Below are 27,743 nucleotides of genomic sequence, written 5' to 3'. Positions count from 1 at the left end.
GAGCAGGGCTGGAATGTGACATGAACACACTGATGTAACTGATTGGCCATGAGCTTGGTCAGCCGTTTGCCCCCTGCATGAGAAAGTGTTCGCCGAGGTAGTGGAGAGAATGACTTACCGCACACCACAGTACTGGGAAAAGCTCCAAAAACTCAGGAGCGACAAGGCTGGAGCGGGTCAAACCGAAAACCATGTTGGTGGTTAAAAATCACTGTTGGAGGACAAGGTGTGCAATGGTTTATTTCACTATACATGTTTGTACTTAAAACTTATCTCAGGTTTGGTTGGCTCACACAGAACCATTAGACAGTAAGGGCACAGCGCACAGTGCTGAAGGCTGGAGGCGAGGCTTCAAGACATAACTCCAGTCTTTAATGAATCAATGGAAACAATAGCTTTCCTACGAAGTAGAGCGAGATTAAGCGGAGTGAAGCCATGCGGTGCCAAAATCCTGAATGAAAAAAAGGCATAAGAGATCCTCAAATTAGATAGGAGAACCTGTTGAAAAGACAACCATCAGTCATTCTCCCAACAAATCTGACCTTTAAGGGAAGGTGGCAAAACGTATGCCATTGTCGAAAGAAAGTCAAAAGAAATCCTGTTAGCAAACTATGTTAAGCCTTTCATGGAAGAGCTTGTTCTGGTGAAATGAGACCAAAACTGCTGATCGTCACAGTTAAACATGGTGGTGGCAGCATCGTACTATGGGGATCCATTTATTCAACAGATGGAATCTGGTCAGAATTGATGGGAAGATGAATGAAGCTAAATACAGAGTAGCCCTGGAAGAAAACCTGTGAGAGGTTACAAAAGGTTTGAGACGGAGGTGGAGGTTCACCTTCCAGCGAGACGATGACATAAAAACATACAGCCGGAGCTACAATGGACAGAACGTTTTAGAATGGTCCAAACATGAATTGACATTTGTAGTTGTAATGTGACAAAGTTAATGAAAAAATATTTAGAAGATATTAATATCTTTGCAATACACTGATATATCTGTCTTTATGGTCACAGGTCTCCAAATGTAGAGAAAAATCAACATAAAATAAAAATTATAATAACAAAACCAGTCAGTGACACATCCTAGGTCAGTAGTAATATAATTTATTACCATATAAGTAATCACTTTCATAATTGATAGACAAAAATATAAAACAATTATTTGTTATATGTTTGCAAGTAGCAGCATGTTCTGTTACGTTTAAGTAAGCTTACTTCTGCAAAAGGTTTTCACATGTCAGATTAAGACAGGAAACATTTGGAAATAGGCAGTTCATTCACAGAGTGTAGAGTGAGTGGGTCTTCGGCACAGACTGAGGTAAAACAAAAACGTATAAATGCATGAAAACGGGCAATGTGTGGAAAGAAAACAGTGCAGTTATATAAGGCAGAACTGTTATGTCATCACAGCTTCTCTGCAGGGAAATCTAAATGACCATCAGTGGTTTTACAGGGTTACTTTTGATCACATTAGTATAGAGCCAAAATGTCTAAAACATGAGTAGTTTTGCAGATGTTTATGTGAACATCTGAGGGGTAAATGAAGAGGCTGTAACAGTTTAAATCCAAGTTTTTACTTGTTGTCTTTAAGAAAGTGAAGAGAGGGGAACAGCAGCAGACTTGTTTTCACCACTTCCTCCAACCTCTCCTCTATATTCCCACGCAAAGAAAACTAGGAACACTTCATTAGTTTATCAAAAAAAAAACTATGAAGCTGGTAAAGAAAACATAGAAAGAGGTCAAATGATGCTACATCTCTTTCCTCATGTAGTATTAAGCTATTTTCTGTGCCGGTTTTCTATCAAGTTTAAACTTTCTGAATAAAAGAAATGTGAGAGTTGCTGGGCTTTGTTTTTATTTCAACACAGACCCTCCTGGAAACACCACAGCTCACTATTCCTAACATCTCTTAGAACAGTGTCTGTTCTTATGGACTGTTAAATACTTTTAGATCTTGTTTGTGACCCATCTATATGATCTCCTTCTCGTGTCGGCCTTACAGCAACATTTTTGCCAGGGATTGGAGGACTTCCCTCTTCTCAAAGAGGTACATCTGAGTTTCCCACAGCATGTTCACCAGAACCTCGTCGCTCACTTCATCCAGCATCACCTCCTGAGAGAGCTGGGGGCTCAGCCTGCGCAACAAGACACACACAGAAATGAATTTCTGCAATACTTGGTAAACTTGTTTGCTTGCATTTACTGCATATCCTATGCATGAGCAATCAACTTGGAATGTAATTATTTTGTTCGCTATAAACCTTAAAGAGATTGGATTATATATGTTTGCGCCAGAGATGTTAATAGGGCCTTTTCTACAAGTCCAAGTCAGGTCTGAAGTCTCTAAAGCCCGAATTAAAGATTTTCCCATCAGATGCATGCCAATACTACTCTACTCTGTCAATACCACTGCACCGCATCAGGTTAGGACCTCAGATTCTGTACGGTTTGTCATTAGACCTCATTTTAGGGCTAAAACAATTAATCTGATTAATCGATTATTGAAATAATCGTCAACTAATTTAGTAATTGAAAAATCGCTAACTGGAATAAACAGACTCTAAAACATGCCATTTGCTGAAAGAACAGCACACCCAGAGCAGTAATTAATCCAAAACTGTACAATCAATATAACAGTAATACATTTTCAATTTACGATAAAAAGCCTTCTTTGCCAGTAAATATGTTCTATCCTGAACTCCTCATGTGGCATAGCTTCCCGCTTAAAATTCTGTAAAAAAATATCCTATTAAGTACCTTTTGCTATATGATTATTAATTGATTACCGTATTTTCCGCACTATAAGGCGCACCGGATTATAAGGCGCACCTTCAATGAATGGTCTATTTTAGAACTTTTTTCATATATAGGGCGCACCGGATTATAAGGCGCATAGAATAGAAGCTACTGCAGTCAAACGTTTGACTGGGGTTGCGTTATGCATCCACTAGATGGAGCTGTGCTAAAGAGAATGTCAACAAAACAGTCAGTCAAACTTTATTAATACACTACAAACCAGCGTTCTGATAACTCCATTCACTCTCATGGTAAGGTCTCCTCTACATAGAATTCTATTGAATAAAGCCAACCGCACGTTAGGAATGCATTGGAGTCTATGAAGTTGAAGTTGAAATCAAACGTTAGTTAAAACGTGAAAGGGAACTTTTCCCTGATTCAGTAAACACGTAAAAGAAACAGTTTGATGCACTAAATCAAACGTTAGTACTGTTAACCTTTCCTGTTTCTGTCCCCTGACCGTAGTCTGATGACACAGGGGAGACGCTTTCTCCAGGGCCGAAGTTACTAGTTTCCTCGGGGTTAACTCCCTCACTCATACGTTGCTGAGTTGAGCATGAAGAAACAGCATCAAAACACTGAGTTGTTGACGAGATTCGGGGTTCTTTTTAATGACTTTGCAGCACGTAAAAACACAGGGCTTACAGACTCATACACCGCTGCTCCGGTCGCCGTCTCTACCCACCCCACACACACAATAATACCGACGTCACTCCTTCACTCTTGATTCTCAGCTACGGCAGCACACAGCGCCACCTCTGTCCGGAGGAGTAATGTTAACATCTTCCATACACACACACGAAACATACACCCCACACACTGAGCTTCTAATCACATATAGTTCAGGCAATTCCTGCAACAGTACATTCAAACGTTATACACACACAAGTGGTGTTGGACTAGGAGTAAGCACAGTACAGGTGTTTACCGCTATTACTTCGGCGACGCCCCTGACTACGGTAGCCGTAATGCTGCAAGCGGTGCGGCTACCAGTCGTACTGAAACATTTTGACAGAGCGCCGTGTACAACCAGTATGGATCAACCAATTAACCAATTGATCCATATATAAGGCGCTCCGGATTACAAGGCGCACTGTCATTTTTTGAGAAAATTAATGGTTTTTAAGTGCGCCTTATAGTGCGGAAAATACGGTAATCGAAAAAAAAGTCAACAGATTAAAGCAATAGCAAAATAATTGTTAGTTGGAGCCCTACCGGATTAACACAATTTGCTTTTCATCTTGTAACATTTAGTTGAATTGTAAACACTGTCATAAGTTGCTTCAAAGTATTCTGAAAATTCATAAAGAAAACCAATAAGGCAGAATAGTTAACCCATGAGAAATATAAATATGCCTTTATTTTCAAAAGCGAATAAATACCCACAATTCCTTTTAAAATCAAATGTCTGAATCAGCCAAACAAAGCGCCTTTTATTTTGTCTTTGTAATGACTTCGCTAACACATGGTAATGCCTGCATTCATATTATCAACTTCTATTCAACCTACTTTACAACATCCCCAGGAAGGAGGAATCACAGTTCTAATCCCCGTAATGTCATAGTGCAAAAACACAGCTCCCACCACCTGTTCGCTCTCTACCTGCGCAGCTCTTTTAGGAACAAAGACGGGAGAGCATATGTTGGATCCAAAGTTAAGTTATGATATGCTGTTTGTATACCCAGTGATCATGCCATGGATTAGTTGAGACAACCTGTTTTAAACCTTTCCTTCTGAACTTCTGCAGAAAAAGAAAATTGACCCCGAAGGGACGGTTTCTCTAATCACGTCGAGTGAAGTGGCTTCCTTCTTTCAATGCCCTGAGAGAGGACAGCATAGGAACTGCCAACAGTGCACAACTTCCTGCGCTCTGGTCTGGGGAGGAGAAGCTACCACAAGCTGCTACCGACAGCAGTTTTCTTTGTTCATCGCCCGCCTCGCAGCTCATCGCCTTTGGACCTCCTGTAATACTGCTCTTCCGAACAGTTCACGCAAGAGGTTGTGTCTGGGCAGGGGAAATGAGTGTAGCATAAAACTATTTAAGCATTGTTTTTTTTTTTTCATAGTGTTGCTTATTGTGGTCTTAAACTATCTGAGTGCTAGCGGGCTACCTGCTAAGCTAATGCTAACAGCTATTGAGCCGGAATGCTAACAGGCCTCTATGCCTGTTTATTTGTTTGGTTGTGTTTCAAAGTTACGACAAACTTACTTCAATGAGTGGTTTGAACACAGATCGACCGTAATGTGTCATCACCACTCATACACACATTTTCTTACTTTGTTCCAGTTACTCTTTTAAAAGTGTTTCTATTATGACTTGTGTGGTCTCAAGTCAAGTCTCACTTAAAAAACAATCCAACAAGCTTTTATTTACTTTATTCAACATTATTATCACTAAACCTACATCTGGTGGAACTCAGTATTATATATACTGCACATAAACTAATGATTTAGTCCAGCTCCAGTCCATGAGGGCCATCCTTCAGATGTGTATCGGCTTTGTCAAATCTAAGTAAAATAATTACATCATTCTTTAGATTCTACAGAAGTTGACTGCATGCTTAGGAGGTTTTTCATCTATTTGAATCAGCTGTATTGGACCAGCTAGGCATGTTAAAGTTGCACAATGTTAGATTGGAATTTTGGACCCTGGCTGTAGAGTGATTATGCATATACTTTCAGAGAAAAGGAGATGTGGTTTGACAGATTCATTGGTAAAAAAAGAGAAATGACTAAAAGCAGCAATATCAGGAAATAAGAATCAGCAGATTCATTATCAGCTGACCTGTGGTAAATGGTATCGATCATCTCACACCATGCCCTTGCCCTGTCCACAGCACAACCATCAGAGTCCGTACACTGCACATTCAGAGAGATTTCAAATTAAAGACAAAAACAGAGTGTCCAAATGTTCTGATTGTAAATTATCTACCCCGTGAATGGCAGAGATAAAGAGGTTAAAAATACATTTTTTTTAAATACCTAAAAGGTAAAAATAGGATGAGAAATGTTTACAGCTTAGCATAAACAGTAGTGAACTCACACAGTCCACCAACATTTTGCCCAGCTCCTTGGCGCCTACAAATGTCTTGGCCAGCTCCAGAGGGTTGGAGGGCCGGAAAACATCCACAGATGTCACCACTTCCTGTGGGGGTTTACCTGAAAATACACAAGAGCACAAGTGATTTTACTCAGAAACAGCTAAATTTAGATTGTTACTTGTAGTAAAATGGAAGTGAAAGCATGTTTCCCCTCATAGAAACGTGTTTCCAGCTTTAACTGTATGATACAACACTTAAACCCTACACTAGCAGAGCTGCTACAAAGACAGGTAAGTTCTTACTAAAGCAAATATAATGACTCTGCATTTAAAACATAATTTGCATATTTTCATGATGGATACAAATAACTTAATTTCTGCATCACAAACTGATCCTTCAGCCACATTATTTGCTGTTTTCAGGTAGAAATAGGACCCACCTGTTCCAAGAGAAACAACCACACCCAGCTTCTTGATGTCCACTTCATGGCCCTAAGAGGGACAAGAAAATAGATCTGTAGTACAGTTCAATGTGCTTTTACACACACAGCTGAGTCAGCAATACACAGCACATGAATATGCTACCTCAGCTTTTAAAGACTTGTTGAACTGATGGATTTCTGTCATGGCATCTAGTGTCGGGTTGTTAGCCAACAGCCCTCCGTCCAGGAAGCGGCCCATTGGTCGGAAATAGGTAGGGGCAGCACCACTGGAACGGGCAGCTCTCCATACGAGTTGTTCTGACATAAAGACAAAGATCACATGAAGACAAAGAAGACCGACACTTTTAGTTTGTATGCAGAAGGTTAGATCTTTAGCAAAATGTCTAAAGTGGGACTATTTTCAAAGTAGGGTCATTCAATTCAGTTGTATTTATAAGGTGCCAATTCACAACACATGTTGTCCCAAGGCACTTCACGAACGGTTTGGAATGGTGCAGGGTTGTTGGGGAGGTTAGAATAAATTACTGTGTTACAGTTTGGCCATTTTAGGATGTGCTATGTGTAGGGGTAATAAGTAAAATAATAAACTGATAAAGTTTGTCCATCTAGAGCCCACTGGTGGCCATTGTTATACTAAAAACCCACAAGGATTTGGGGTACCCGTCTCTGTCAAACTGATTATAACCATTGGAAAAGAGAAGGGGTCGCACAGGTAGCAGAAATGGAGGGTGTGTTTGCAGGAGGGTGGTGGTGGTTGTGGTGGAGGGCAATGTGCCCTTTATACCTTAATATTGTCACTAAATGTAACACAAGTCACTGCTAAAGGTTTGCTTCTTTGCTACTATGTTATTTTAAAAAGTAAAAATTATTTGGATTGCTTTCAAACAGCATCCTTTTGGGATTAGTGGACTAAATGTTCAGCTTGAGTGCTCTGTTCAAATGGGGTCTTGGTCTTCAAGATGCTTCTTCTTAAGTTAAAGTTAAAATGAAGGAACTGTTGATTACTCTGATGTATTATAGAGTCCTTTATATTTACTTGAATGCAAAAATTCTAACATGATAATGAAAATAAGGAACAAATATATAAAAAAAATCTAAAATTATGTAATTAATCCAGCCTAGGTTCATCTCACTGATGTGAAATGAATCGATTAAACGACCTGATAGCAGCATGATAGTTTTATACACGTCACCGCGTTTCAAACAACTTAAGCTTTACCATTTGTTAGGATAAGACTAAACTTATTTACACACAGACTGCCATCTCAGCGACACCACTTTAGTTTACAAAAAACTAGATCAGATGCTTGAAAGGTGTGTCTAAACTGACATTATGACTGAGACAAGTACCATTTAGAAATATTTAGGATATACATTTTAAAAGGTTTCACGACTTGACTTTGTCCTGCATAAACCACCACACACCTTCATCTGTCACTTTCCTACGCTTTCTGGGCGGCTCCTCTGAGTATCCTACTATCAACACTTCCTCATCCTCCAATCCTGCAACAACAACACGGCTGGCACTCAAACAGCACAACTGGACTTGTTCATTCATTTAAAATGACATGAAAAAATCTCTTGCTTTCTACAAAGGAAATGAGAACATGAAACTGGATGGAGAAGATTTCAAACCCATATTCTGTGGGAGAACTGCTCACTTTGCCACCATCTAGTGGTGTTAAAGGTCTACACAGCAGCAATAAATTTAGTGCGGCAAGCCAAATAAAAAGTCCAGTTGGTACCTTGTGGGATGGTGAGAGCCTTGAAGGTGGCAGTGGTGGTGTACGAGGGCTCTCTGCTGAGAGATGGTGTGTTGTAGTTTCTGAAGATATGGAGCTCACCCGGATGTCTGTCAGCTAGAACACTGGTCACCATGACCCTGGACAGAGAAGAGAAACCAGTTTAAACGGAGAAAGGACGGGTGAAATGCTGGCAGAATTTACAGCAGAAGAACGTTTTTAATTTTGAGAACAGATATCTAAAGCGAGGGCTGAGAAGTGAAGTGTCATCAAAAACACAGGTGTGGAAAAATGTATTGCTACACTTACAGCTCGATAAAACGATGCTTAATGTCTGCTTAAAAATCGTCCCAATTAAACTAAATAAAAAGAAATAGAAATGATTTGTTGTTTATTTTAAAAAGAAAGTATGAACATATATGGTTTTAACTCTTAATAATTGCATTACCGTTAAGTTAAATGTTGAACCATTATTATTATCACAGGTGGTTTTGGCATTTCATCAACTATTCAGCCTGTTTAAAAAGAGCCAACATGTTGCTGGGTAGCTTGGTGTCGCTGTTTGGACCACAATGAACACGGACCAACCTGTCAGCAAAAGAAAATGCAACCTCTTGTTGGTCAGACTGATAATGCAGATTGTGAAAATAGCTCCAAGTAAGTAACGTTCTTTGCTAAGCGCCTATCAGAGACAAAAATATCACAACGCGCTGTATAGAAAACACATCTAAGAAAACCACCAGAGCTTATTTTAGCTGAATTTAAATATCAAGTATGTGACTTTCAGATCAGACCATCTGTCACATTTTGACTCAATCAGCTTCTTGGAAGGAGAACCAGGAGACCTCTACTGGTATTCGCTAAACTGCATGTTGACTGGCAATAACGTTTCTGGGAGGATATCTTCTGGTGAATATTTTATATTTTTATAAGTATTGTAGTATTCGTGTGAATCAGTATTTAAAAGGTCAAAGTCTGATTTGTGTTGAGTAACACCTTGAATGACTTTGAATCTGTTTTAAAGACTCATCTCTTTAACTTGGCTATTAATTCCAGTTGAGCAGAAATATCAGGCTGGTTTTATTAATAGTTTTAAGTTTTTATCTTTTATTGCTTTAACTGCTCTTATTCTATTACTTTTATTGTAGATGTTGTATTATATTGATTATTTTATGATTTTTTTTTCATTTCCTGTAAAGCACTAGAGTCAGTTTGGGTGTTTTATGAAAAAAAAAGCTTGATTGATATAAAAAGAAAAAGGGAAGTCATTCAATTTTTGTAAATGTGAAGTTCTTTTAGGGATGGTTGTCTTGTCCATATCTGTAATAGTTGTTCTGGTGGATTTAGGTTTTCTTTGCAAATTTTAATAAATATCCTCTGCATTTAGTGTAGTTATTTAAGTTAGCAGCTATATGTTGTTATTTTCTTGACAGTAGCTCTGCACAGTATCAGACAACATAGCCATAACCTATAGGCATCAATGAATTAAAGCATTTTATCATTTGTTTCTGTAAAACAAAAACTATTTTTTCTGCATTTTTATTTCAAGTACTCTTGTGTCTTCTTGATGTCGCATTATAACATGAACCTTGGGAATCTGATGTCAGTCATCTTGGTGTTTTCTCCAAATTCTTTCTTTAGAAAGTCCTCCAGTGGTGCAGATTCATAGGGTCTTGACCCTTTGAACACCTGCTCCTTCATTCTGAAGTACAGGCAGCGCAGGTACTCCATGGACTTACCTGCAGACAGGAGAAACGACATTTTTGTTCTGGTGGCGCAAAAAAATACGGAGAGGACAAGACAAAAATGAAAACACACCATGGATTATTGCTAAAGCAAGGATGCCCCCTGTGCTTGTTCCAGCTACCCAGTCAAAGAGGTCCCTGGTCGGTCGTCCAGCCTCCTTCTCCAGAGCTATTAGCATCTGGATCAGCACCAGGCCTTTAATACCGCCACCATCTAGACACAGCAGTCTGTCTATCCTGTAAGAAAGGAGGAAGAACATTTGGATCAAATGAAACACACAAATAAATAAATAATATGCTACATTATTATACATGATCAAATTATAGATAAGGGGAGAGGAGGTAAATATATTATGTAAGCTTACCGATACATTGCCTAGAATAAGCATTCATAACCCTTTACATTTTTCAAATTTGATCAGGTTACAACCACAATCTTTAGGCGACAGATTAACACAAATTAGAAGATCTTTTTAAAGTGAAACAAAATCTAAGAATTTTTATTCAAACGAAATCTGAGCGTGTAAAATGCACATGCATTTAGCCCCCTTTATTCTAATAAACCTAAATAAGATCCAGTGCAAAAAATTGCCTTAAGAAGTCACCTTATTAGTAAACCAGTGTTTAATTTAATCTCCGTGCAAATCCAGCTGTACAGTGAAGAAATCCGAGGTTTGTTAGAGAACATTAGTGATCAAACAGCATCATTAAGAGTGAGCAACTCAGGAGACAGGTCAGAGATAAAGTTGTGCCTTACTGGAGACGTGGCAAGAAGAAGATTACTGTTAAAATAATGGCAAAAGAAGTCCCCAAGTCATGTAGTGAACACAATGAACACGAGGATGAAACAGCTGTGGTCAGATCTGTGGGGATCACAGTGAAACATGGTGGTTGCAGCACCATGTCAGGGGAAGTTGGTCAGAGCTGATACGTTAAAATGGCCTAGTCAAAGTCCAGAATTGAAACACTTGGGAACTGATGTTCACAGACACTCTCCATCCAGTCTGAATGAGCTTACACTATTTTACAAAAAAAGCTCTTAAAACAGATCCACTCTCTCCAAATAATTCACACACTTACTTCTTTTTCTCCATTTTTGGTCCATCAATTTCAGATTTGCCTATTGCTCCTATTGCAGCCCCCACATATATGATTTCATCAAACCCTGCAAAAAATTAAAATAAAAGCCGATAAGCACATGCTGTCAAATGGTAAAGAAGGAAAGAGGATACTGGGACTGAAAGCCATAAAAAGGTGGCAAGTATATATTTACAATCACTCTAAAATACCAAGTTATCAATCTTGATGCAATGATTTAACCGAAAACACACTGATCAAAAAATGTCACATCATTTATAATTCTATATATGACTTTGTGTAATTCTAAAATTCTAATCATAACGTGTCTATAGACGAAACGGTGAAATAGTGAGCACCGAAAGGGGCTGCAAAGCCTAGGGATGGTGGTGTTACCTATGCCTCGAGGCTTGGTCTTGTTTGACATTGGAGGAGGAGGAGGAGGACTGCCAGGGGAAGGAGGGAGGCAGCGCTGGACTCCTACACTACACAGCATGTCCAGCAGTATCTTTCTATTAGGACCTTTCAGGTTAATGCAAACACAAGCCAGCATGGCAGGCGTGCACACAAACCGCAAACAAGAGACAGAAGAAACAGATTAAGATGGAGAGAAACATAACAGAGAGACAGGAGGAGGAAAGAGAGTAAGCAAAAAGATAATGCAGACTGTTAGCAATCATGCATTTTCAAAAATCAATACATGAGAGGAAACTCAATTAAACATAATGTCCGGCTCAGAATAAAGCCAGATTTCACTGGAAGCTTCTTTTTATGTAAACAGCATACCAAAATACACTCAAGTTTAGAAAAAAAAATGATGCCTGGATTATTTAGGAGACATTATTATCTCCCAGTCAGTTCCAGTATGCAGCATTTTATTTTTATATAATATATATGGTATATAATATTTATATAGTATAATATCCATATATCTTATAACAGATTAATATGTAAAATAAAAACACCAACAAGTTGTTGTGCTTTAATGTCTTTTAAACATTTTGCATAAACACATTTATGAAAATCTGCTCTACAATCTATTGGGCTACTGTTAATTAGCTGGGCAACTGCATAAAATGAGCAACTGGTTGCTTTACCTCCAAGCACACAGAAGTAAAACAAATGCATTCTCAAATTATTTTAGAATTTGCACCAGACTTGGATTAAACTAATCCTGAATGTTTTCAGTTGTTAAACATGCAGATCTCTGTTATTTTCACTGCAACGCATGCTTTTAGGTACGATCCAGTGACCTCTATGACCTTATTTAGTTTAGGAATAACAGCTTGTTTTATTGTTGACATTTTATAACAAAAACAGATTAACCGCAGTCTCCTTTTCTTAAAGACTCAGTTTAAAGGTCACTTTCTCTCACCTTTGCTGGTGCGTGCAGCGATCAGCCCAGGTGTTTCTCCCAGGTCGTTGTGGATCTCCACATCGGCCCCAAACACGATCAGACCCTTGATCAACTCTATGTGGTCCATCTAATGAGAACAGGTACAAAAAATAGAAGCATTATTACTGCTTTTAGGGAGAAACAGGAGTTATGCAGCTCTGATTTAAAACCAACTGATCAATTTGTAATAAACTGCATCAAAACTTTTAATTTGTTTCCGTAGTTTAACAATTCTTTCAGCATAAATAACTATGAAAATCATTTATACATGCTGTGCCTGATTGGTAAGTGGCTGGAATATTTAAAACATTAATACTGTTTTCTCTTTTTCCATTATAGACTGTAATTCAAATTCAATTCAATTCAATTCAAAAATATTTTATTAATCCCAAAGGGAAATTAAATGTTGTTGTAGCTCATTATTCAGGTTTCTTCAAAGAGTCGTTGTAGATGCTGATGGCTGTGGGCAGGAAGGATCTCCTGTAGCGCTCCGTCTTACCGCAGATCTGAAGAAGCCTCTGACTGAAGACACTCTGTTGTTGTAGGACAGTCTCATGAAGAGGATGCTCAGGGTTCTCCATAATGTTCTTCATTTTATGAAGAATCCGTCTTTCCACAATGATCTCCAGAGGTTCCAGAGGAGTCCCCAGAACAGAGCCAGCCTTCTTTATCAGCTTGTTGAGCTTTTTTAAGTCCTTGGCTCTGATGCTGCTACCCCAGCAGATGATGGTAGAAGAGATCACACTTTCCACAACAGACTTATAGAAGATATGCAGCATCTTGCTGCAAACACCAAAGGACCTAAGCTTCCTCAAGAAGTACAGTCTGCTCTGTCCCTTCTTGTAGATGGCTTCACAGTTGCATCTCCACTCCAGTCTGTTGTCCAGGTGAACACTGAGGTATTTATACTCCTCCACCACCTCCACTTCTTCTCCCATGATGGAAATAGTTTTTGACTTATTCCTGTTTCTCAATCATCTCCTTTGTTTTAGTCACATTCAAGATGAGATGATTGTTTCCACACCATGCCACAAAGCTGTCCACCACCTTCCTGTACTCAGCTTCTTGTCCATCTCTGATCCACCCCATGGCTGCAGAATCATCCGAGTATTTCTGCAGATGACAGGAGTCTGTCTTGTACTGGAAGTCTGAGGTGTACAGAGTGAAAAGGAATGGTGAGAGTACAGTCCCCTGTGGTGCTCCTGTGCTGCTGACTACCTGGTTAGACTCACAACCCTTCAGTCTCACAAACTGTGGTCTGTTTGTCAGGTAGTCTTTGATCCAGGAGATTGTTGAGGCCTCCACCTGAGTCTTCTGAAGTTTCTGACAAAGCAAATAAGGTTGGATTGTATTAAATGCACTGGAGAAATCAAAGAACATGATCCTCACAGTGCTACTGGCTTTGTCCAGATAACAGTGGGTTTGTTGAAGCAGGTGTATGATGGCATCTTCAACTCCAACTCCACAGCAATAAGCAAACTGAAGGGGGTCCTGATGGTTTACTGTTTGCTTACTCAGGTGGGCCAACAGGAGTCTCTCTAGGACCTTCATGATGTGAGATGTCAGGGCAACAGGTCTATAGTCACTGAGGACTGATGGGTGAGTTTTCTTTGGTACCGGAACAAGACAGGAGGTCTTCCACAACACCGGAACCTTCTTCTGGGCCAGGCTAAGGTTGAAGAGGTGCTGCAGAATCCCACAGAGCTGCTCTGCACAGGCCTTCAGGACTCTAGGGCTGACATGATCTGGATCTGCAGCCTTATTCCGATTCAGTCTCTCCAGTTGCATATTCACTTGACTTCTTGAGACTCACAGGTGGAAGGGGGAAGCAAAGGAAGCATCAGCATCTTCTGATATGGTTGAAGGTAAACATGTAGAAGCAGAAAGGTCTAGGGCTGAGGTGGAAGATAAAAAATGTGAGGTGTTACTGGACAGCTGTGGGTCCTGTGGGTCAAAGGAATGTGGACTGTCTGTTTGGCTGTGAGCAGGAGAGGAGGATGCGAAGCTTGTTTCTGAACTGAACCTATTGAAGATTGTGTTCAGTTCATTGGCTCTGTCCAGACCTCCATCGGTCTGATCATCCTTCTGCTTGAAGCCTGTGATCTTCTTCATCCCTGTCCACACATCTCTGATATTGTTTTGCTGGAGTTTGCTCTCCAGCTTCTTCTTGTACACCTCCTTGCTGTCTCTTATCTTGACTTTAAGTTTCTTCTGTATAATCCTCAATAATTCTCTGTCTCCCTCTCTGAAGGGTCTTTTTTCTTGTTAAGCAGGTCCTTCAGGTCACTGGTGATCCAGGGTTTGTTATTGGGGAAGCATCTAATGGTTCTGGTGGGGATGAGGTTATAAACACAGAAGTTTATATAGTCGGTTACACATCAGTCATGGCATTGATGTCCTCTCCATGTGGCTGGTACAGTACGTCCCAGTCTGTAGCCTCAAAGCAACCTTGCAGAGCTTCTTCAGCTTCCTGTGACCATTTTCTCACAGTCCTCTTTATTACAGGTTGCCTCTGAACAAGGGGCTTATATTTCGAGCAGAGAAAAACAAGATTGTGATCTGATTTGCCTAGAGGAGGTCTTGCTGTAGAGATGTATGAGTCCTTGACATTTGCATAAAACAAATCCAACATTTTGTTTTCTCTGGTAGAGCAGCTGACAAACTGTTGAAACGTTGGAAGTGTAGCAGAGAGTGAAGCATGGTTAAAATCACCAGAAATTGCCACAAAAGCATTGGGGTTTTGTGTCTGTAGCTTAGTAACAATTGAGCTGATGACACCACATGCAGTGTTGGCAACAGCGGAAGGTGGAACGTAAACTGTTGCCAAAATAACACTGGTGAACACTCTGGGTAAATTATATGGACGAAAACGTACTGCCAACAGTTCAATATCTGGACTGCAGAGATGACACTTCACAGTTACATGTCCTGGATTACACCATCTGTTGTTCACAAGTACTGCCAATCCACCTCCTTTACATTTGCCGCTCCTCTTTAAATCTCTGTCTGCTCGTATGGTTAAAAAGCCCGGCAGAGAGACGCTGGAGTCGGGGATATGATCCTGCAGCCATGTCTCAGTAAAACACATAATACTGCATGCCCGGTACTCTGGCTGGGTCCTTTGTAGGGCTTGGAGTTCATCCAACTTGTTTCCCAACGATCTCACATTGCCCATCATAATCGACGGAAGAGATGGTTTGAACTTCCTCCTTCTCTCTCTTCTCTTAGCTCCTGCTCTGCATCCACAGTGTCTCCTTTTCAGCTCATCAGGGATTTGGGGCTGTAGTTGAAGTATTATTTGAGCTTTTGAGATATTAATCAGCTGCTCCCGGTTGTAAGAAACAACCCCATTGCCATGGCAATGCATCATAACAAATGTCCAAAAGTAGAAAGTATTAGGAATAATCCTCCAAGCTGTACAGCATCCGACACTGGAGAAGACAGTCATCCACAGAAAATCAACTGTATCCACCACAAGAGGAAAGTAACAGAGCTACTCCAACCTGCTGCCACCTTGAGCGGCGCAATTCTAGAATATAAAATTAATACTGTTTTCTCTTTTTCCATTATAGACTGTAATTACTTAAACATGCAATAAAACTGGCCATGAGTTATTTAGTTAAAATCTCTAAATGTCATTGGGATATTATTGGTTTTACCAAAAAGATGAACAAAATGATGTGCTTCTTTAATAAGAACCTTCATAGCGAGGTGCAGAGCTGTATTTCCATCCTGCCCCTTGAGGTTGGCGTTGGCCCCATGAGTGAGTAGCACCATAGCGGCCTCAAAGCGGCCCTTTTTGGTCAGAACGTGGAGGGCGCTCTCTCCGGTCTTACTGAGGTAGTTAATTTCACAGCCGCGGTCCAGCAGCATGCGGCACATCTGACAGAGAGAAACCAAAACGGGGAAAAATCTTCCTTTTCACATAACTGTTTACGCTTCATACAGAGAGTTAAACTCTGTATGAATAAATGAACACATTTTCCTGCCATCACAGCAAACACTCTACCAGACATTTTTCCAAATCATATTGTAAATATATTAACTAATTGCAGACATTAGCAGCTGAAAACTGGGTGTAGCAGTAGCTACCTCGGATGTTTTAGCCCAATGCAGGGGCGTCCCTCCGTACACTGAGTCTTCAGCTTGGACCTGGGATGGGTCTGCTCTGAGGATCTCCTCCACACAGCTGATAAACAAGCACAAGAAATAAACCATTTAATATTTATCACATAATTTATTTCACATTTACTAAGCTGAATCATTCATAATAGATTTATGTCAATGCACAGTGAAATAGTTTCTGACATTTTTAGCCAATTCTGGGCCGATTAATAAGTTTGTCGATGTTTTTTAGTGGAAACAGTTTTTGGCGTGTATTAGGTCGTTCTAAAAATATATTTCAGTCTTACTGTACATATGATTATCATCAAGTGGGAAACTTATAAGATAAACATTCATTTCCACTGATTCATTCAGAGACATGTCAGTGGAACAACCAGCAACACCACTTGCTTCCTGGAGACCACGTTGTCTCTTGTATCACAGGGAAAAAAGACAGATGGCCTTTGCTGCCCTGATTCTGTTATGTTGCAACAACGGCATCTTTCTATAGCTCTTTGTTCACTCACCCCTTCTCACTGTATTTCATAGCGGTGTGGATAGGATTTCCTATACTGCCAATGACATCACACTTCGCCCCACCCTCCAATAGGGCTTTAACGGACTCCACCCGTCCCAGACGGCAGGCCACATGGAGCGGTGTTTCCCCGTTGTTGTTGAGCTCGTCCACCCCTGAGCACAGCCGTGAGCACAGAGCCTGGATTGGACAGTATGAAAGAGGAAAGTCAAAAGAGGGAAGATTGTTTAATTATAGACTGTAAAGCAGTAGTTTTAATGTTATTCCAGTACTTTTGAGTGATATCAGAGATAGACCAATACCCAAGCTCCAGTTTTTGTAAACCTTTGACCAGCCAATAAAGATGTAAGCCAGTTCTGATTCCACATTAAGGACTATATTATCAAAAGACATAAAAATGGCATTCAAAATATTTTTGAAGCAAAGCCTCCCTGCCTCACTGTCACTTCAGTCTCACCTGGATGATGACAGGAGAATCCTGCTTGGAGGCGTAGTGCATGGGGGTTTCTCCATTTTTGTCGTTGATGTCAGTGCGGGCCTGGCTCTCCTCCAAGAGCTCCTTCACACACACTAAGTCGCCTCGTTCACAGGCCAGGTGCAGAGGTGTCTGACCTGATGCATCCCGAGCATTGATCTGGCTAACAACAGAGGTTTGCAAAAGGTTTGACATATTAAAGTAGCACATAAGAGTATCACTTACTAATCCATTTTAACTAGTTTTAAATAGCTCCCCGTGAGTCATGAGGCTCCAATTATATTCGCAAAGAAAGAATGCTGGTTGGTTGAGCCTGTACGCTACTGGCAGGCTTGTGTTGTAATGCCGTAGTACACAGAATGACAAGGAGAGCTTTGCACATATTTAAAATGTTCCATTTCTAAACTTTGGAAACAAAACAACAATTTTCCAAAACTAAAAACTGAATATTTAAATTTTTATGATGTTTTCTCATGAACATTATCAGTAAAAAACAGCCATTTAGGAGACAGTCTAAGAACATAAATAACAGATTGTTGTGAACGCATTAGAGGCTAATGGGCTTAAAGCTGTTAATAGATGGGTGAATCTGTTATCTGTTAAAACTTAGATCATACTCAAATTAGGACATTTTTCTTCCTCTACACCTGCTGCTGTTAGTCGTGGTGTCCCTGAAGGATCCATCTTGGGGCCAGTTTCCTTTACATTATGCAATCGTCATTGGGATTAAATATTATCGTTATGCAGATGATTCGATTTATTTTCCGATTAACTCTGATGAGCAGCAAGAATTTATCTACCCTGTATTAAAGAGGGAAATAATGGATGGCAAATAAAGTTCAACAGTTAAATGAATGTAAATCAGAGATCGTCATTTCTGATCCACTAAACACATCTTCAAACACTGCATTCTGCTTTCCTCCATTATTTTGAGCCCTCAAGGCAGCAGCCTGAAATGTTGGTATTGATTTTAACTGGCAATTAAATTTGATGAAAATATAAACTTTTTGTTAAGGGCTGGTTTCTTACATTTAAAAACTCAAATTTTGCCTTGCACGGTTTGGCAACAAAATACATTTCTGAACCCCATTCTTATTCAGGAACTCTTGGGTCATCTGAACAGGTCCTATGTACACTGCTCAAAAAAATAAAGGGAACACTTAAACAACACAATATAACTCCAAGTAAATCAAACTTCTGTGAAATCAAACTGTCCATTTAGGAAGCAACACTGATTGATAATTAATTTCACATGTTGTTGTGCAAATAGAATAGACAACAGGGGGAAATCTTTGGCGATTAGCAAGACACACTCAATAAAGGAGTGGTTCTGCAGGTGGGGACCAGAGACCACTTCTCAGTACCTATGCTTTCTGGCTGATGTTTTGGTCACTTTTGAATGTTGGTGGTGCTTTCACACTCCCAACCCACACAAGTGGCTCAGGTAGTGCAGCTCATCCAGGATGGCACAATGCGAGCTGTGGCAAGAAGGTTTGCTGTGTCTGCCAGCGTAATGTCCAGAGCCTGGAGGCGCTACCAGGAGACAGGCCAGTACACCAGGAGACGTGGAGGAGGCCGTAGGAGGGCAACAACCCAGCAGCAGGACCGCTACCTCCGCCTTTGCGCAAGTAGGAACAGGAGGAGCACTGCCAGAGCCCTGCAAAATGACCTCCAGCAAATGTGCATGTGTCTGCACAAACGGTTAGAAACCGACTCCATGACGATGGTATGAGGGCCCGACGTTCACAAATGGGGGTTGTGCTCACAGCCCAACACCAAGCAGGATGCTTGGCATTTGCCAGAGAACACCAGGATTGGCAAATTCACCACTGGCGCCCTGTGCTCTTCACAGGTGAAAGCAGGTTCACACTGAGCACATGTGACAGACGTGACAGAGTCTGGAGACATCGTGGAGAGCGATCTGCTGCCTGCAACATCCTTCAGCATGACTGGTTTGGCAGTGGGTCAGTAATGGTGTACGGTGGCATTTCTTTGACAGCGATTAGGTACCGAGATGAGATCCTCAGACCCCTTGTGAGACCATATGCTGGTTGGCCCTGGGTTCCTCCTAATGCAGGACAATGCTAGACCTCTTGTGGCTGGAGTGTGTCAGCAATTCCTGCAAGATGAAGACATTGAAGCTATGGACTGACCCGCCCGTTCCCCAGACCTGAATCTGATTGAGCACATCTGGGACATCATGTGTCGCTCCATCCACCAACGTCACGTTGCACCACAGACTGTCCAGGAGTTGGCGGATGCTTTAGTCCAGGTCTGGGAGGAGATCCCTCAGGAGACCATCCGCCGTCTCATCAGGAGCATGTCCAGGCGTTGAAGGGAGGTCATACAGGCATGTGGAGGTCACACACAATACTGAGACTCATTTGACTTGTTTTAAGGACATTACATAAAAGTTGGATCAGCCTGTAGTGTTTTTTCCACTTTAATTCTGTGTGTGACTCCAAATCCAGGCCTCCATTGGTTAATAAATTTGATTTCCATTGATGATTTTTGTGTGATTTTGTTGTCAGCACATTCAACTTTGTACAGAACAAAGTATTCAATGAGAATATTTCATTCATTCAGATCTAGGATGTGTTATTTGAGTGTTCCCTTTATTTTTTTGGAGCAGTATATATTTTTCAGAAGCCTTTACTTGCTTTTAACTAATTTGATGTTTTTTTCTTTTCATTTAATGTTTTTTCTCCTTTTGGTGTTTTTTATCTGTTTTGGGGTTTTAGTGCAGAACACTTTGGCCAACTCTATTGTTTTGTGCTTTTTAAATCATGTTTTTTGATCTCATTATTAATAAAAGGTACCACACACTGATTTAAACTGCAAAGGCAAAATCATCAATGAGCAATAATATAGAACAACTTCGAGAGTTACCTTTGGACATAGTTATGTTTGAGACATTCTCTCATGCCAGTCTCCACAGCTATGTGAGCAGAGCTCCAGTCGGGGTGGTTGCGGATGCATTCCACGATTGTCTGCACTGCATCAGCCTTCAGAGGGAGAGTCTCGTAGAAGGGTCGAAGCTTGAGGGCGTACTGGGGAAACCAGTTCATGGCATCTTTCTCTGACCCCACCTGAAATAGCCTGTGAACAGCTAAGTGGTTACACCCAAGAAGTCAAAGAAGAAGCTTGGTGGGAATGTGGTAAAACGAACCAGTATGATTTCTAAGATTAAAAGGCGTAACACCTTCTTTTCTCTGTTAAAAGCATTATGTGTATTTTTCCCTAAGTATACAGAGCCTTCTGAAACCAGTAATACCTGTTGAAGGTTTTCACATTTTATTATGTTAAAACCACAAGTTTCAATTAATTTTATTGGGATTTTATGTGATAGACCAACACAAAATGTTCTTTGAATGTGAAGTGGAAGGAAAATAATCCATTGCTTTACATTATCAGCGAATAAAAATCGGACTGTTTCTATCGCTACTTTGTTTTAGTCTATAACAAAAGTCCCATTAAAATAAGGTGAAATTTGTGTTTGTAACTTTTTGTTGGCTTTTTAAATCACAGACAACTGCCATGAACAGAATATTCTTTGACTTGTTCTACCAGTTTCGAGGTCATTTTAAAAACATATCCATAACCATTTAAATCCATACCCTGTTTTTCAAGTAGCTTGAGACAACAAATCACGCAGAGGTGTTTAAAGCTGCAGTATGAAGTTCTGAGAAATCGTGGACTTAGCCTGAAAGTTTGAACAAGTTTGAAAAGGCAAGGCCCTCCCTCCACAGCTCCTCCCCCACAGCAGAGCCTGCCGCCTTTTCGTCATTGGTCTTCTTTTGGTAACCTGCCTCTGTTGACTGCGCAAGTGCCAGTCAAGAAATTGGGAGTTTTCCTGTAATGATAGGCAGTTTCTGCACCATTAGCACAGCTGCAGCACAATGGCAATCTTTAGCTTGAGCGACAGTGTGCGCTGTGCGGGGGAGGGATGTGAGCAGAGCGTACACAAGCGTGATTGACACGGCTAAGACATTCCTCCATTTCTGCAAATGACTGAAGGGCCACTGGGAGGAGCCAGAGGAGCTTGATTTCTTTCATTGATCATCTTTCTAATATTTTACTGTCAGGACATAGTGACAGTTTAAACAAAAATGTACTAAATACATTTTTACAAACGTTACCTACTGCAGCTTTAACAATGGGGGTAAAACGTAAAAGTTTATAAATAAAAAAGGTTTCATGTAAGATGGAATCATTAACCAAAATCTGCTACTGGATTGATCTATACTGACCTTAGAAGTACATTTGGTGTCTCAGGGGACCTGAGCACACAGTCCCATGACTGACACTGTGGGTTTTTGTACAGAACCATTCGACCTTCCTGCTTCAGCAGAACGTTTGCTCTTCCTTCATAATCTGTCAACGGCACGTCTTTGACCCGGTAAGGGTTTGTGAAGAGGGTTGACACGGAGGAGACGGTGTCCAGTAGCCGGCCCAGGAATTGCATGGTTACCTTAAAACACGGACATGATTGATGGCTGAAGGCAATCTGCAGTATTTATGATCTCTGGTCTACAACACATGCTTCAACATCCCTCCGTTTACTTTAGCAGCTCTGGGTTCTCCATGAACTCATGTGGGACACTTGTCAGAGTTAATGAATGATTTATTTTGTCCTTTGGGGAGTGATGTCACCATTTAAGTGGAGCAACAAGTTTATGCAACATATGTTATGTTATGGCTGCTTAGTTGGCTGTTTAGTTCTAAGAAATAGATTTATAAACACAATCCTTTCCAATGTTGTGGTGGGTTAGTAGGGCTTTAACATTAGCTGATAACAGCGCCATCTCAGTCCATGACCTTCATCTTTTTGTAGAGGCTAAACATAAATAAAGCTGCACCGGGCTGAATGGTGAACAAACACCTGCATCGGTGATGTTCACACATTTCCCGTGGCCATTATCATAAAGACATATAATGAGCGGATACTAACGCTAAACTCAGCGAAAACGTGTCTCCAATGCACTCTCCTCTAGGCTTACTTCCTGTTTCTTATTTAAAGTTCATACATTATTCCGTAAAGTATCTGTAAAATGTTTGTTTAGTTGTAAGTAGGAGGTAATCGCATTAACTGGTTTAAAACCATTCAGCTTACCCGCTAGCAGCTCTGAGTGCGGCAGACAGCCTGACTTCTGACAGCAACATCAACCACCGACGCCGCAACCAAACTTGCTACACGTCGATTGACGCAAGCTTGTCCAATCAGAACACAGGATTTTATACTGCTTGGTAAGAAGGGTCGGACATGATAAAATTAGGTGATTCGGTTTGTTTCACAGCAGAAAGCATGATCAGCGAAAATGTGCTAATCTACAGTAAGCATCAGTGACAAATCATGACTAGTTTTTAGATAAAAAATCATGGGGGTCAGCAGGTTTTACTTGTCTCTGGGCTTATACAATTGTTAAATTTAAAAAAGGACAAAATGATAATAAAGTAACATTTTGTTCTGTTTGAACTTTCCGAGTTGTCTTGAATTCAGTTAGAATCATCATTTGGTTTCTTAATAAAAATGTTTCCTACAAGTGATTTGTTTGCCACGTCTAGAAATTATTGCGTTATTACCATTATAAATATTCATTAACTATTTACAATGGTAATATATTCGAATAGTAATCAAAATGTATTTATTTTTGTATATTTAAGTCTAAACTAGGTCATATTTAGTCACATGAAATCATATCTAAACATACAAATGCTCAATTGTTTACATTGATAATAGTCAAACATCTCATATCCCATTAAAAATATATTTATTTTTGCATATCCATGTCTAAATTAAGTTATAATGGGACTGCAGCTTTTACTTTGGTTTATATAAAACGAATTAAATCAGGAAATCCACTAAAAACAACTGATACATTAACCCATGAAACATATCTGATAAAACCCGTAAGAAATGCCTTTAGGACGAATATGACTTTGTCACATTAAATATATAATTTGAAAAATTATTACAACAGTCAAGTATTTATTGACTTAAACCAAGGGCATAAATGTAAAACTCTTATGAAAATACATGCATTTTAGTATATTCACGTTTAAATTAAATCATATTGGTCACATTAAGTTGCCTCTGTATATGTAATATTGTTAAATTATTACATTTGTAAATTATGCGTTAATTATTCACAATGGCATAATGTCAAATTCTAATGAAACTATATTTATTTTAGTATATTCAAGCCAAAGTTAAGTCACATTAGTTATATAAAGTCATGTTGAAATATAGAAATCAACATTACATTTCTAAAATTGACTATTTACAATGGGCATAAAGTGTAATTCTAATGAAAATATCATTATTTTTCCATATCCAAGTCTAATTGAAGTTATATTACTCACATTAACTCGAATCTATATAAAGAATTTGTTAAAATATCCCATTTATAAATGTACTGACTGTTTATGATGGTAAAATTATCTAACCTTCTGAACATATATTAGTTTTTGTTTCCAGTCTACATGTCTTTTTATATACATATATATGAAATACTCTACAAACAACTGATATACTAAAACATACCAAAATACCTGCAGTTTCGCAAATGATATTCACATTTTCACCAAATGATGAGATTTTGCGTAAAATGAGTGGGGATGTATTTTTACTTTTCACTAACAGCAGTCTTTTCTAAATTAAAAGGTGGGGTGAAAACCTTTCGAAGTGCATGCAGCCATCTTGGGCTCTTCAATAAAACTAAATGAAAGAGTTGGCACTGCCCACTTGCAATACTTAGGTCATCCACCAGAGAGTAGAAGACAAGTATACGATTTGATACATTCGTTTTTGGGTTTCTGAGTTAAGTTTTAACTCTGTACAGTATTAAAACTTACAGTGTAAGAGATGGATGGGATACATTGGTTAACAGGGGAAGCCCTCAATTACTTCTTCAAAAACAAAAAAGGGAAAAGAAATAGAAACACCCCATTCAACTCCATGAGCCCAAAAGGCAATGATTGTGACAAATAAGGAAGAGAAGTGCAATTGATGCTAGTTTATGAATTTGTATAAATGAAGAAATGGCAAGTAGGGACATGAACCAACTGGATTATTTACTTTCTTATCCATTTCCTTCAATGATTTTGTAAGAAACTGTTGAACGACAGAGGCTTGGAGTTTATAGACCGAAGGATATTGAAATACAGCTAAATGAAAAATAACAGAAATGTCAGTTTTATGTTACTTGGTTTCCATGAAGTGACTCATGAAGGACAAATGAAACAAATAAGTTGCTTTTCTGCTTCCCCTGTTTACTTTTTAATTTCATATGTATGTCGATGATGATGGTGGAGGAAAAAGGTAATATTAAATACAAAACTAGGCCTCATTAGTGTTTAATGAGATAGGATTTGAACCAAATCTGATTTCAACCCTTGACCTCATTCATAACCCTACATTCCTAAGTAAAAGAAAAATGCTATTCTATTCTAACCATTTCAATTCAAATTCAATTCAAAAATACTTTATTAATCCCAAAGGGAAATTAAATTTTCTCAGTTAACATATGGCACAATAGCTGCTGTAATGTCAAGCTCCAGTATATTAAGTATTTCTATGACTACTGATTTACATTATTAAGTAGAAAGTAACATATTTCTCAAAATATTAAACCTTTACAACATGTGCTATAATGTGTAGTTTGATGTATACCAGTGTGTATGTCTGATATTATTTTTAATTTTAAAAAAAGAAGAAAGAAAGAAAATAATAGCATAGTATTCATGCTGACGTATGTTGCTGGATTGGTAACTGTCCAACTCAAATACGATGATACTATGTCACATGCGTTTACGTGCACTAATAACCACTATTACCCACCACTCTGGAAAACAATACAGTCGCTAGCAGAGGACAGGAGGAAATAGCAGGAATTTCATTTGACAGTATTTGTCTTTTTGCATTTTTTTAAATAAAGAAGAGAATAAGATGTGGTACCAAAAATAAAAGAGTACGAGTTTAGTCTGACTCCTCATTGTTTTTCTTTATATTAATCTTTTCTTATTCAGCAAACTGACAAGATGAATGCAGCTATGCAATGCATTCTTGCACTCCTTCAGCTCTCCCTCAAAGTGCTTAGTCCTGCTCATAAAATTATTGTTTTTTGAAAGTTTCATAAAAGTAGGCTAGATGGTAAAAGACAAATTTCTTGGCAGTTACATGATTGGAACATATGGTTCTTTTAACTGAATGTTAAAAGAACTGTTTTCTTTTAACATACAGTTAAAGAAAAAGGAACACTGAAGGAAAATATTCATTCCAAGTTAATATCTAAATCCTTTTTCATATTAAGAATAGGAAAATATAAAAATGTTGCTGCAGGTTAAAGGATGTCCATGGATCCATGAAGTTTATGATAACAACAGATCGCTTTCTTTTTTCAAGTAAACACCCAGTTTCCCTGTGCCTGAAATTTCTCTACAAAAATGTTAACTGAGACTCAGTTCTGTTATTTGTTGTTTTTGTCATTAATGGTTTTTTTTCTATCTTTTACTTTACGTTGTAGGTGGATTAGGAATTGCCTGCTTGTGAACATGCACCCTCAAACCTCTTGTACTAACTTTATCTGATTGTGCACAGCATCACTAAACTCCAGCTTGAAGCCCTGACCAGCTTAAAATTCTGCCTGTTCAAAATGATCTTTCAAACTTTAACCAATTGATCTATTGGGGCTATTGTTACAAGATTAGATATGATAGAGTCATAATAGGTCCTAACTGACATAAAATAAGAACACAGAGATAAAGTGAGGAGTGTTAGGTTGATCGTTTCTAGGATTTCTGTTTCATGAATGCTCGTGTAAATGGAATAAGAAGAACATTTAATAAAAACGAAGTCCAGTGTTGGCTTCTCTACCTGTAATGTAAAAAATGATCACCTGGGGTTACATCCTTAGTATGACATTAAAGTGCCTTGCAAAAGGACTCACACCTCACTTCAGTGCATTTCATTGTGTTTCTGTGTGATAAAACAACATAAATTAATACATAATTGTAATGAGAAAGGAAAAAAATACTCAGTTTTCAAAGTTTTTAACAAATAAAATTATGGCAATTGTGTGCATTTCTTTTCAACCCCACGTATAAAAACTCTCCTTTTGCTGTAACTGCAAGTCTTTTGCTCATCGGATATTTTTCCAATTCTTTTTGTTTCTTGGTCAGATTGTAAGAAATCCATTTATAAAGAGCAATTTTCATTGTAACATATTTTGTAACATATTTTCATTTGGATTTAGGTCTGGACATTAATAAGCATTGATATACAAATCATTATATTGTTCCGGGTTTATGTTTATGCTAAAAGGTAAAAATCTGACTCAATCTCAAATCTTCAGTGGCCTCTAACAACATTTCTTTCAATTTTCCCCTCAAATTATCTAAATCCATCTTCCCGTCAATAAGAAGGGATAAGAAGAGAGTATAAGAGAGCCCCTCTGACCCTATCAATTAAAAGGCTGATAAGGTCAGTGACAAAAAAAAAATCTCATCAAAGATTAAACTGTCTCTACAAATTAAATCAATTTCAAGTCTGTAAAACGTTGATGGCCATTTTCTACAACTCAATGTTAGAATATGTGCCTACCTCTACCTGTATCACCTGGTATGGCAACATTTCAGCAGGAGTGAAAAACAGGGTCAAACAATAGTAAAAGTGGGGCAAAATTATTGGTACTAAATTACTTGATATAACACAAACACTGTAAAGAGTCTCAAAAGGCTAAAGACATTCTCCACTCCATCTTCTCTTGAAAAATATATTAAGAAAGCCTAAGGTGAGAATCAACTGATGGAAATACTATTTTATCCCTCGGGGCATTATTCAGTTATGTCATTTGGTATAATTGCTTTCTCTTATTAGTCTGATGATTTTGTAGCCTACTGATGTTTTCTCTTTAGTTTTCTGAACTGTTGTAGAGTAATTGTGCTCTTTATGTTTTTCACTTGGCAGCAAGACAAATTTCCCTGTGGAAACAGTTATAAAGAGATACAGTGAAATTTGTTTTGACTTGTAGGAAAAACTGAATTATATTACCTGCAAATCATATCCAGTCAAGACTATTGGAGATTTATTTTTGGGGGTGTTTTTCTAACAATAACATATTACCAAAACGTTTGAAAAGATCTTATAATAAAACGTCGAAGTCTATCTACAGGTACGATTGTTATTTCAATAAAAAGAGTATTAGTATTGATCTCTAAAATGAATTATTGATAAACGCAACGTGTGACGGTAAAGGAACCTGTTTTAGAGCTCCGATCTCATCTTCAGGTCTGTTGCCGCGGCGACCAAGGATGACCCCGGACACGTGACTTGCAGGCGGGCAGGTTGGCCGCGGCACCGCCGCTGTTTCTGCTCTAATGACTGATA

General features: G+C 39.0%; 1 protein-coding gene across 4 annotated transcripts; it reads right to left on the bottom strand.

The window, feature by feature from the left end:
• Positions 1-1,087: 1,087 nt before the first annotated feature.
• pla2g6 (phospholipase A2, group VI (cytosolic, calcium-independent)) lies at positions 1,088-27,736 on the bottom strand. Of its 4 annotated transcripts, none has more exons than XM_047364965.1 (19): positions 27,616-27,736; positions 21,607-21,827; positions 20,246-20,455; positions 17,339-17,519; positions 16,874-17,061; positions 16,335-16,431; positions 15,942-16,124; positions 12,222-12,330; positions 11,243-11,368; positions 10,850-10,934; positions 9,843-10,006; positions 9,613-9,763; positions 8,028-8,164; positions 7,708-7,785; positions 6,425-6,579; positions 6,280-6,331; positions 5,843-5,958; positions 5,585-5,658; positions 1,088-2,138 (listed from the first exon to the last, which is right to left on the bottom strand). In XM_047364965.1, exons 2-19 carry the CDS (start codon positions 21,819-21,821, stop codon positions 2,000-2,002), a joined length of 2,460 nt encoding a protein of 819 aa, XP_047220921.1. In that variant the 5' UTR covers positions 21,822-21,827; positions 27,616-27,736; the 3' UTR covers positions 1,088-1,999. The 4 variants fall into 4 exon arrangements, with proteins under 4 accessions (XP_047220921.1, XP_047220920.1, XP_047220918.1 ...); XM_047364964.1 differs by lacking the exon at positions 27,616-27,736 and adding an exon at positions 27,408-27,565; XM_047364962.1 differs by lacking the exon at positions 27,616-27,736 and adding an exon at positions 22,470-22,588.
• Positions 27,737-27,743: the final 7 nt, after the last annotated feature.

This window comes from Girardinichthys multiradiatus, chromosome 5 (genome assembly GCF_021462225.1).
Source record: "Girardinichthys multiradiatus isolate DD_20200921_A chromosome 5, DD_fGirMul_XY1, whole genome shotgun sequence".
In the NCBI taxonomy this organism is placed as follows: domain Eukaryota; kingdom Metazoa; phylum Chordata; class Actinopteri; order Cyprinodontiformes; family Goodeidae; genus Girardinichthys; species Girardinichthys multiradiatus.
Note: the sequence above shows the minus strand (reverse complement) of the source record. Positions and strands in the feature narration are given on the sequence as shown.